The 12,353-nt window shown below is 46.1% G+C and overlaps 1 protein-coding gene across 7 annotated transcripts in view; it reads right to left on the reverse strand.

The window, feature by feature from the left end:
* Positions 1-12,353, reverse strand: part of ALS2CL (ALS2 C-terminal like) — a 50,174-nt gene that overhangs the window by 34,602 nt on the left and 3,219 nt on the right. Inside the window, exon 1 of one of the 7 annotated variants that reach the window (XM_074868390.1) lies at positions 7,157-7,329. The exons of 3 other annotated variants lie outside the window; for them this stretch is intronic. Coding sequence is in view for 1 of the 4 variants with exons in the window: in XM_074867936.1 (XP_074724037.1) it covers positions 317-358 (42 nt within the window). In the remaining 3 variants the exon portion in view is untranslated. Of the gene's footprint in view, positions 1-316; positions 413-6,068; positions 6,153-7,079; positions 7,330-12,353 lie in introns of those variants that run through there. 3 more of the 7 variants (XM_074868116.1, XM_074868203.1, XM_074867936.1) reach the window with 3 other exon arrangements.

Below are 12,353 nucleotides of genomic sequence, written 5' to 3' on the forward strand. Positions count from 1 at the left end.
CCGGCACTTTCCTTCACATTATTTCACAGTGTGTGGCATAACAGACAAACCTCGGGACCTTAAACCACAATGAACACAGACCCAACTATCTGTTTCCTCCCCGTGGTCAGATCAATATTTGTATATAATATGATCAAAAATAGTAGGGTGGTTTTTTTTTTTTTGGACGTGGTGGTGAAGGGATTAGCATTAAGAGTTGGTCTTAAGGGGTGTGAGGGAAGAGGAAAGACCTGTTTGAGCTTGGACCATGGACTCAAGCCTTCTTTGCCAGATTACTTTTTAACCTGGATCCATTCTGCAGCATAGTTTAACGTACCAGCATATAAACATGCCCGCAAGCAGGGTGGGATCTCCTCATTCAAGTAGTTAGTGCCAGCTCAGAGTCCATAAACTCAGGAGCTCCTTAGGCCACGGGGACAGACTCTGGTGGCCAATGCCGAGATGTTGCTCCTCTTTCTGTCCCAATGTTTGCTGCTTTTCTCCGGGGGCCCAGCATCCTCATGCATCCTAATTGTGTTTCCAACTGACATCCCCTGTTACGTGTCATGCTCCAGCTGAGTCTGCATTCAGGCTGGGACAAAGACCATTCTGTCATGTGGAAAAACAATTCCAGACTTTGTTTAACCAACACCAACACGCTGGAGCAAATTCTCCCATTCAGACTCTGCTCTTGTCAGACCTCAGATAGTCATGACTCGGGATGAATTAGCGTTCAACTTACTGGAGCCTCTTCATAAGCGGACAAAAACACACAATGTGCGACGTAAGAGGTAATTGGGAATAAACAGGGCAGAAAGACAATAAAACGTCCAATCTTAAAACAGCTCTTAGCAGCATAAAAAAGAGGAAAAGAAACAGAGCTAGCAGTTATTTGGATTAGGCTTTAGCATGGGGTACAGGGAGTGTGCCAATGCCAGCCATGTGAAAGAACTAGGCGGGGTCTGGTTCAACATTTTCTTTACAAGGGGAAATTGCCGAGCAGGACAGCAGTGAAAGTTGGTAGGCACAGTTTAAAAAACACGAGAAAATGAACAGACCCATCAGGACTCCCACCGTGAACACAAGGTTTTCACGTTCATGCACAGACTAGGCCATACAGCAAACATTTGAAGCACGGGGCAACCACCTCTACCCTCAAGCAGTGGGGGCAGCTCAGGATGAACAGCAGGACGTTTGACCTCACCACATCTAATTAAGCCATGGAACTCACTACCAGGAGTCTGTCATTGCTGTGCGAATACTGTACATGCACTCAGAAGCAGCTGGACGAGTTCATGGAGGAAAACTCAGTTAAAAGCTAATAAAAACAAAGGCATCAACTCCAGCTCAGGAATTCCCTGAGGAGACAAGAAGCGCATACAGAGGGAGTGTTACTACAACCCTTTCCAGGTTTTGTGGTGTTCTTTTCCAGACATGTTTTTCTGCATTATGAGAGGTGAGACAACCTGGCTTGATACTGCTGATTTCATGCATCAATCATAAAATTGTTGCTCACCTGCATGGCAGGACCTCAAGCACTGAAAGAAGAAACAATGAAAGGTTGTCAAAATATCAACCACATTAAAATCTCCGCACATTTAGGATAGCAGTGTGTGGCCAGGAGCTTATGAAGGATCAAACAAACATTCAGTACTCTTTTCAGAAAGCACTGAAATCGCATAGTTGATTTTTCAGCCCCAAGGAGAACTTTTTTTCCTCTCCCAGACTTTTGTCTTTGTCTGTCTTTAACACAGAAAAACAGGAAAAACAGGAAGCTATGTGTGGGGGAGGGGAATGTGTTTTTCTCTTTTTTTTCAAAAACGGGCAACACAAAAGCTTTACACAAACGTTATCTGACCCAGCTTTTTTCTTTCTTCTCCAAACCCTAATTGGAAGCTTATGTCACTTCTTTAGAAGTTCACTCCTGAGGCCCATAAAAACAACCATAAACCTTTAGTTGACTTCAAAAGGACAAAATCCATCTGCCCTTTCTGGGTGTCTGAAGGCTGAACTACCCACCCCAGACATCCTTTGTAACCAAAAAGAGGCACATAAGAAGCTCAATTTAATCCAGCCTTAGTGAGATGAGTGAACCTTTGGGTATACCTGGTCTCTCTTCACTAGCTACAGAATTAAACAGCTCAGATAAGACCCTTTACTTGTTGACAACTAAGGCTAGAGAAGATCATTCTCACCACAATTAAGGATATCATTCAGCCTTTGCAAATAGCAAGGCAAGTATGATAAGGCCACAGGTGAGATGATGTTTACTTAGTGGTTTAATCCCCCATGGCCTTGTAGCTCCCATTATCATTATTACTCACAAGCAGCTTATGCATGCAGAAGCATAACTATTTTGACACAGCAACTCATATGCAACACAGAACGACATGATGTTACTGGATGAAACTCCAAGCCAAACCTGAAACAACTACAGGTTGTCTGGAGGCAGCAAAGGAAAGGAGATCATGAGAAGAGAGAACTCAATCATTCTCCACTGGAGTGGAAATATGGGAAAGACAGAAGATAACAGCTAGGGACAATTTTTGTGTCACAGCTCTGGGAGCAGGAACTCCTCTCCCTTGGCCTCGTACTCCCAATATGTCTACTCTGCTTTTCCAAAGCAAATAGGATTTCAGCGTGGCCTCAAAAAGCAAGAAAAATGACAGAGCGCTACACATCTGGGGTTTAGAATATGTGTTACGATCTACATCAAAGCAGTTTTGAGTCAGACCCTGAGTATCAGTCTGAATTACAGCCTGGAAACCAACCCAGAAGCACAGACAATATCAGAGGAGTGTCCCCTGGGACAACGGGAGAGCTGGTAGCAGAACTGCTTCACAGATGGAGTTCAACGTATAGTAATGTCATCCCTGTGAACATCCTCTCCACTCAGCACCTCCAGAACTTCTGTAGGACTAAAGGGGATTTCACTTCCTTTGTGCTAAAAGACAGAAAATCATCATAAAGCTGTGACAATAGCAACTTTTGAGATGGCTGGCTCCACCAGATTTTCACAAGTGAGGCTCTGGATCCATCCTCTAGCTGCCCTGCCTTTTGACACCACTGCATGCCTCTCCCCCCATCTCACAGATGTTTGCTTATGCTAGAGGCATTATCGAAAAGCTAACAACGTGTCACTACAAAATGCCACTTACAAAATCCTCCCAGATCTTCCCTACCAAGTGACCCATGCATAGCCTAGGCACTTCACAGCATCGCCAACACCTGCCAGAAATAGGGCAGGGCTGAAGTCCATGTGAAAGAACAAGAAAGGATTAAAAAAACCCACTTGCTTGGATCAGTTTAATCCCTGCACCCAGTCTTTCTCTGCTTTCTGTCTGGGTTCCTTAAACACACTCATGTCCAGAAACATTAATAGTCCTGAACTGCCAAATTTTTCTTCACCTCTCCTCTAGTGCCCAAGGCCTTTTCCAAAGACTGAGTGTAGTAGGAAGCTTCTAGTGCTTCATAAAACCCTTCAGGTGCTCTTGGAGGACAAAGTAGAAGCTACTGAAGGCAAGACAGACCTGCAAAGAGTCACCAGTGCTTCCTAACCTCTAATCATCACCTGAGATGCTACAGTTCACTGAGGCGTTTCGAGTGCCAAAACCCAGGTCTTTTGATGACCTGAAGAGCTGGTCAAAGCTCTGACAAAACTGTTTCACACGAAAATTCCTTTTTGTTGAGCCCAAAGTATTTTGCATGAGCCCTTTCCAATTCAACAGGAATGTAAACAATACCTGACCAGGTCATGCCAGTAGTCTAGCTAGACTGGCAGTAAGAAAAGAGCTGTTATTTAGAGAACAAACATAAGCTTGGCCACTTTCTGAAGTTCATTCCTCTTGTATTGCCCCAACAACTGTTTCATTAGGGATCTCAAAAGGTGCAACCCTATTCCTAGTATCTGCCTATGGACCTGTTCTCCCTGAATTTATCTTATCCCTCTTGAACTTGCTGATCGTCCTTGTTTGAGTGAGTGGTGGGGGTTTTTTGGCAGCAGGGGAGGCTACTGCAGCAGTCGCCCCTGTGAAAAGCTTCTCAAAGCTCCCCTGGCTCCAAGTCTTTGCACCAAGGTTGGGCCAATTAGCTGTGCCTCTGTGATAACGTATTTAAGAAGGGGAACCTGGGAGGAGCTGTGGGAGTTGTGAGAAGATGTGAGGACAACATCTGTGCAAACACTGAGGTCAGTGGAAGAAAGGAGGAGAAGGGGGGGAGGAGTCCGGGAGCAGAGACTCCCCTGTATCGCATGGTGAGACGGCAGGGCCACCTCTCCATGCTGCCCATGGAGGTCTATGGTGGAGCAGATGCCAATCTGTGGCCTATGACGGGCCAGGTGACTGTGCCCGAAGAAGGCTGGGACCCCATGGGGAGGCAGTCCCACTCGTAGTCCAGCACTGGGAGGATTGCAACATGCAGGGGCGACCCACATGCCTGTGGGAGCGACTCACGTCAGAGTTGGTTTGTGGAGGACTGTCTCCTGTGAAAGGGGGACCGTGCTGGGACAGGAGAGGAATGCCAGAAGTTCCCACCTCCCCTGAGGTGGAAGACACAGCGGGACTGACCGCACCCCCCATTCCCTGTTCCCTGTGCCGCTGGAGGGAGGAGGTAGAGAAATCAGGAGCAAAGCTGAGCCCGGGAAGAAGGGAGGGGTGGGGAGAAGGTGTTTTCAAGATGTGGTAATGCTTCTCATGGTCCTACTTTGTCTGTTACATGTTATTGTTGTTAGTGTCTGTATTAAATTTATGTTATTTTTTTCTTCCCCTAATGAGCCTGGGTTTTGCCTGTGCGATGAGGTCATCCCTTCCTGTCCTTATCTCAAGTTCCTGGGTCTTTTGCTTCCCTCCTTCTCAGTGCTGGGGATAAGTGGGGAGTGAGCAGCATTTTTGCTTATTTTCCCCTTCTCAGCGCTGGGGAGGAAGGGGGCAGAGAATGGCTATGTGGTGCTCAGTTGTCCTCTGAGCTCAAACCACAACACTGATATTGTTTGCCTCCAAAATGCATTAGTAAATTGAAGGCAGGGTCTTGATTCTGCTTGGTTTCCTTGCATATCCTCAAAAATCTTGTCTTGCAGCTCATTGGGAATTGAAGTCATTGCAGTAGCGGTAATGAAACTACCAAGTTCAGGGAGCAGCTGCAAGGTCTAGGAAGCTTCCAGGCCATAGGAAATTTCCACAGACAAAGAGACACAGCTTTGGTCCAAGTCCAAATTAAACTAAGCTAAAGCTTAAAAAACAGTCCCTCCTGTGATCTGCAGCTCCTCCTCCTCTGGCTCTAAACACATAGTTATTTGTTACTTTTTAAAAGTCTTAAGTGTATTACTGTTCCCCTATAATTAGGCCTTTGACCCAGACTTTTCACTTAACACCTAAGACACCTGCAAGCTTTTGACCACTTCCCTCCCCTGCAGAAACCCAGGCGAGCTTATCTGCCTCTCTTGCCCCGACTAATTAGTTGGGTATTGCTTTCTTTACTGCGCCAGACAAGCTGTGCAACCCCAGTGTGAATGCACAGCTTCCAGCCTTACTTCATCAGGCTTGTATTGCCAGGCGAGGCTGCCTGGCATGGGTGGAAAATCCCTTCCTCAAAACAGGAGCAAGCCCCAACACACACAGCATCAGGCAGCTGCCTGCAGGAGAGGGACTGCACGTGCACATGCTTCTCCAGCATCCCTTTCTGGAAAACATAAGGTGAGAGCAAGCGGAGGATTTAACGCCACAAGTCTAGACCATTCTGGGAATTAAATACCTTAACGACAACGTACCTTCTTTGTGCAAGGCCAATGTGTTGTCTAGATGAAGCACAGGAGTGCACGCAAGTGCATTTTACACTCCAGGAAAATGCACTCCATGCCTTTGGGGATTTGCACCAGTAAAATTTCTACCTGTAGAAAACACTGCTCTGCCTCAGAGCTTTTACTCATGGCACATTACCTCTAACAGTCCCTTCAGCCTGCTAAGGCTGGTCTTATATCCCTCCAATAATACATGGCTAAAGATAAAACTGAGACTCGGGATCAATGGGAAAACAACCAACCAATGAACACTGGTCGCGAAACCCCAAAACAACCAGCGCGTAGAGCAACGTACCTTGCATAAAGCAGCCAATTAAAATTCCCCCGTGGTAAATGCTACAGCAGCGGCTCCTCTGAGCTTCTGAGTCCTGAAATACTCTGTCAGAGCCACTGCTCTCCCCTCCCACCTCTCCCTCCCACGTCTAGTCGCCTCGTTTGCTGAAACACAAATCTGGGCCTGTTCATTAGATTAGACACCCACAGAGCCCAGAGAAACAGTTACGAAATATGTGCAAATAGGGTTTCTAAAGCAATTATTTGTTATTTGCCTTTTTAAAAGGACATTTTGTGATCTACGCTCTTGCAGCTCATGTGTTAGGGAAACTTAAAATACAGGAAAATGAAAGAGAAAAGGACAGGACGTATTTTCCCTTGTGCAGTGCCATTCCTCAGCTCTAGTCCCTTTTCACCTACAGTACATTCCCATAGCAGTTTGCCAAATGAATCTCCTGTTGCTGCCAGTTTCTCCCCTCACACGACTACTGCACTGGCTGTAGCTCACAGATGGAAACCCTGGGAAACAGGACGTTTCCTGCTATTCAGAGCCTGCTGCTGAGAGCGTGTGACAGCCTGCACACCATGCATGCAAAGTCTGTCCTCTGCTACACCTCAGCCAGCAGTAACTATTTCCCCTCCTTCTAAAAAAACCTGAAAACAAACCCCAAACCCCCAAGTCCATCTATCAGGGAGACCCAGAGTCCTCCCCAGCCCATCCACTCGACCTCAGCCACCACCCCGTCTCCTACAAGCACAAAAGTTTTTTTCGAGTTGATCCCCAGTTACAGCAAATTCCCACAAGCATTTTGTCAAAGCAGCAGCCACCACCGTGCACTTGCTCTCCACATCAGAAAAAGCAGTTACACTGCCTGACAAAAGCCCCATGCCCTCCCCTTCTGCTTCAGAGTGTGCCAAAGAGTACTAATAAAGCCCCATTCTTTCCCAGGCGCTCCGACATGTTACGACTCAGCAGCTTCCCTCCTCCCCAGCTACCTGATTTCAAGGACTTGTACAAACTACTGGAACTTACTGCAGGCTGAGGGATCAGTCGGTTTCTACAGCGAGGATTCTCAGGGTGTAACAGGAGACAAGAAATGCTTCAATCACCTTTTGTTCTGCGAGGTTCTTGCATTGTGTTGACTTCCTTCCCACTTTCCCGAACTCCTGGGGACTTTTCCAAGAGGGACGTGCCCATAACTGACTGTCTGCCTCAACACAATGGTTTACACCACACAGGCAGGCAGAGTAGCAACCCTCAGAGCAGCAGTCCTCGCACACAGCGGGGAACAATCAAGGAAGGATGCAGATGGGGAATGGAAAGGATGAGTGAGCAATGAGCTCACTGCCGGCCTCCTACCTGCTCTGCAAGCTGTGAAGTCAAAGAGCTGGTGATCAGGACTTCAGCGCAATTACCGACCTTTTTCTTCCAGTCCAAAATTTGGAATGAAATCAGAATTTTCCATATCCTGAGGAGGGCTCACCCACAAGGGATTAGATGGCAGACAAGCACCTCAAGTTCTTTCAAAGTCTTTGCATAGATGCTTGAGCTCAGGAGGACTTCCCAGCCTTCAGGTCCCTAGACAGATGGAGGTCGCTCCCTGGCAGAGCTTATGATAGTGCCAACCCTCCAGAAAGGGGGGAGGGTTTCACAGATCCCAGTGCTGAGTATTTCCCTATTGAGCACAAAGGTTTGGGGATCTCCAGCTCCCCTGCAGCATTGCATGACAGGCCTAGGAGCTCTGCTCCATGCTGGGGGAGATGGACACTGGAGAGCCCACCTTACATCTACAGCCTCCATGTTCAGCCCACTGAGAACATTTGGGTCTGGGCCTCAAGCTCAGCATTGTGGCTTGTTTCTGTAGGGTTTTGGTTAAGTGGTTGTTGTGTGTGAAGTGTCAATAGTGCTCTGCTGTCTAGAACATTTCTACAGTAGACAGGACAGTGATGAGGACACAGGTGTTTCAAGAGCATCTAAGGCTGTGCATGAGACATGCACATCTTGTAATACTACTGTAACCACGTGCATACATCTTGTAATACTCCAGTTGGTTCCCCATCCTGCTTTGATTTAGGGGGAAAAAGAGGGAAAAAACATACTCAAAGACCTATTTGGCAAATAGGTGAGTTTTGCTCCTGATCAACCCAAATACAAAAAGTCCTGTTCTGGTCTTGGGAACTTGTTGGTTTCAAACCTTGAAGTAAATAAAGGAAAGTAGACCTGAGAGACTTTCAATTCTAAAAAATAAACAACAACTAAAATAATCAGGGACACATTGACAGATGCAGCTATTCTTTTTGGAAAAAAAAAAAAAAAAAAAAAAAAGTAGTCTATGCCTGAAGTTTTGTCAGAACTAAGCTGCTTGTACTAACAGTTTTTATTAAATAAACACAGTGGTTTTCTGTGGAAGTCTTTAGAAATCTTCCCTGTCAGCTCTATGTGTCTCTCCCGTTATCTGATCAGATCATTATTAATGAAATTATTGCTGGTTATTTGCAGCCACAGATCTTAAACATAGAGCATGTGATACCATTTCTAGACGTAAGCTTAGGGGCTGCTACTAGCATTTGTCTACAGACAGCAATATTAGATGATTCAGGCTTTATATTTTGCTTTCCTTCTTGAGCTCAGTTTTAAATCTTTGTTTCCTATGCTTGCATTTGTCACTCTGGGGATCATGGTTTAAAGCTAGGCTTAACACCATTGCTAGAAACATCTACTCAAGGGATTGGGGAGAGGCAGTTGCTGTGCGGTGGCAACAAATATGAGAACTGGCAGTGTTAGGTTAATGGGTGGACTAGATGATCTTCAAGGTCCTTTCCAACCTAGTTGATTGATTCTGTGAAATATACAGTCTCCAAGAGGTCTTCCCTTAAATAGATAACACAGGAAATTGGCATTCAACCACCTATGGCAACTAAAAGCATTTACCTCTCTAGAAATACCAAACTAAGTTTGATCAAAAAAACTCTAAGAAAAAGAGTTCATCTTGCTCCTCTTGCTTAGGGTTTTTAACCATGAGAACAGAAACCTCCACCAAATCTCACCCCAGTTCATACTTTGTAAGAAAATGTCTCCGTTCATAGAATCACAGAATGGTTTGGGTTTGGAGAGATCTTTAAAAAATCATCTAGTCCAACCCCCTTGCCATGGGCAGGGACATCTTTTGCTAGATCAGGTTGCTCAAAGCCCCGTCCAACCTGACGTTGAACGCTTCCAATAATGAGGCGTCTACAACTTCTCTGTGCAACCTGTTTCAGTGTCTCACCACCCTCACAGTCAAGCATCTCACAATCCTCATGATTTCCTCTAAACACGGCTTCCCTGAAACAAGTTGCCTTTTCCATCAAGGAGTTTTTTTCTGTTTTGTTTTGTTTTTTAACCAAAGCCTATTTATAGTCCAATTTTCTCTGCTGAAACTAGGTCTCAGGCAAATGCTTGAGTTCTGGGGCCAGTAATGCTGAGTCAGCTCTATTGGCCAGCACATCTTTCTATCACCAGGGCAATGCCATCCAATGTTACAAAACCCAACCATTCTGGAAATAGCAGCTTTATGACTCACTCAGTTACAAGAATATCCTTGACTATACCAGCTCCAATACGGGGTTACTGAAGCATGTCCCAGAGCAGCAGCAAACAACCTGCAGCCTCCCGTTCCCACAGCATCACTCAAAGAAACCTCAGCTCCTGCTTACCCCTAGGTAGAGGCTATGTGAAGATATGAGAAAAATATTTTTTTTTCCTCCAACAAAAGATAGTTCCTTCTAGCATAAATCCCAGTATTATATAGCTTTCTTTTCATAGAATCATAGAAGGGTTTGGATTGGATGGGATGTTAAAGGTCATCCAGTTCCAACCCCCCTGCTATGGGCAGGGATACCTTCCACTAGCCCAGGTTGCCCAAAGCCCCGTCCAACTTTCCAGGGAGGGGGCAGCCACAGCTTCTCTGGGCAACCTGTGCCAGTGTCTCACCACCCTCACAGGGAAGAATTTCTTCCTTCTATCTAATCTAAGTCTACCCTCCCTCAGTTTAAAACCATTATCCCTCACCCTATCCCTACCCCCCTGATCAAGAGTCCCTCCCCACCTTTCCTGTAGCCCCTTTAAGTACTGGAAGGGTGCTCTAAGGTCTCCACGGAGCCTTCCCTTCTCCAGCTGAACCCCCCAACTCTCTCAGGCTCTCCTCGTAAGGGAGGAGCTCCAGCCCCCTGATCATCTCTGTGGCCTCCTCTGGATCCGCTCAAGCAGGTCTGTGTTGTTCTTATATTGGGGGCCCCCATATAAGAAACTTTCTTCCTTCCAAAAAGTTATTTTAAAAAATCAGCAACTTCATTTACCCCTCAAAACATCCAGGAGTTTCAAATGCACATCAGTGTCCATTAAAAGGACTGAGTTGGGAGACAGAGGAGGCAATGCAAATCTAAAATGGCACCAGGCCCATAATCCCTGCTAACACCAACCTGATATTTCTGCTGCCTTGCTACAGGCATGCTACAGGACCATCTGAGGCTTTGGCAAGGAATAGGGCAGTCACAGCAGTTGGGACCTCATTGAGTCTGTTACACTTCAGCCAGGTAAGTATCTGACACAGCACCCACCCCAGACAGGAGCAACAAGCTGAAGTACTCAGATTCACTCACCCAGGGGACTCTAGCATAGAGGTGGATGCCCAATCCAAGCACTTACTGTTTAACTCATGTGCCTTTCAAGCCCAGAAACAGGGTATTTGTGCATGCCATTAGGAAACTATGCATGGAACAGGAGCTAAGTGTGCAATTATTCATATCTCATGCAAAAGAAGTTTCACAATCTTCTTGATAATCAAACTTGTCCTGGTTCTTTTCACTGAGACAACAAAAGTCTTTTCCCTAAAGGGTAAGAGAGGCATGGAAGGCAGGAAGGATTAGAAAACAAGGAACAAGAAACTGGGATCAACAATAGGTACAGGCATGTTTTCTACATCTGAGCTACCATCCAGTAGTAAATCAGTATAGAAATCAAACACTTCTAGAAATTCTCCAGACTCATGTCAGGATGCAGGTAACAGGCACTGCAAACAGTCATATATCTGCATCTATATTCCTGTCCACACAAGCAGGAGATGACAATCAGACAAGACCAGGGGCATATTGCAGCACAAGACTGGCCAGGAGCAGGACAGGCACAGAACAAGCATAAGGAGAGAAGGCATGGAAAAGAGCAACATAGACTCAACATCTTTCCTTACCACACTCATTTCCTTATGTAGATGCAAACTGAATGTCGCAGTATTGATCACACACAGGTTCTCAGCTTGAAGAGTCAGGAGTTAATCCCTGGAAATTTGCACTGTCTAGACATCTTAGCCTTAGCTGAGCAGCCAGATGACCTAAATACCATTTCCCCAGCTGTTTACATGACCTTTGGCAAGTCCACTCCACCTGTGCTCTCCTCTGTTAGCAGTTGGTCCCGGTATTGTCTCTAATGACATGTCCATGCAGTGTCTGGTCTATGGCAGACCCAGTTCTTAGCACCAGCATTGCCAAAGGTCCATCACCAGCAGGGACTTGCTGTAACTTTGAAGTTGTAGAAGTCCAAGGTCATCCAAGGCATTAACAAAACACTATAGCTGTTGGCTGATGGCCTTCACCAGGTAACACCTGGTTCTGTTTAGAGTAAGGAAGAGCTAGAAAGGGGCAAAACTAAACAGGAGCACAATTGCCACCAGCATAAGGGACAAAACTTTGGTCCTGACCCAAGGACCAAAAAGTACCCGAGAGTAACATGTCTCCTTGTGCCTGTTAGTCAAGCTGTACCAGTTCCTTAGCCTGTTGGACAAACTCCAACTGCAACAAGGTGGTGCTGAAACTGTGCATCATGAGCTGCACCAACTGGTCCCATCCTCCCGCTGTCCTACCCAGCACAGGAGATCAGGCTGCCAAGGTGGGAGAACTAGATGGTCATGGTGGGGATGATCACCATTTCAAGGTGTGTCTCCCTCCACATGACCTCTGGTACTTGCTTCTACCCTGAGGGCAGAGGGGCAAGTCAGGATACCCGTCCATCTGGCCATAGCTACTATCCAAAGGTCAGGGTGCTACATCGCTCTCAGAACTTTGGAAAGCCCAGATGGTTTACAGACACTTTGTGAAGATACCAAGCACCTCCTCAACTGCACCAAGCCCCACATCATATCCAAAAACACAAGCTCATTCGGCACACCATAACACATAGTGTTACATGACTAATATGCTTACTGCTCACTAAAGCAATTCTAATTGTTACTCCGCAGAACAAAACAGATAGGAATACCAGTCCTTAGAGCAG

The sequence above is a fragment of the Strix uralensis genome, chromosome 1 (genome assembly GCF_047716275.1).
Source record: "Strix uralensis isolate ZFMK-TIS-50842 chromosome 1, bStrUra1, whole genome shotgun sequence".
In the NCBI taxonomy this organism is placed as follows: Eukaryota; Metazoa; Chordata; class Aves; order Strigiformes; family Strigidae; genus Strix; species Strix uralensis.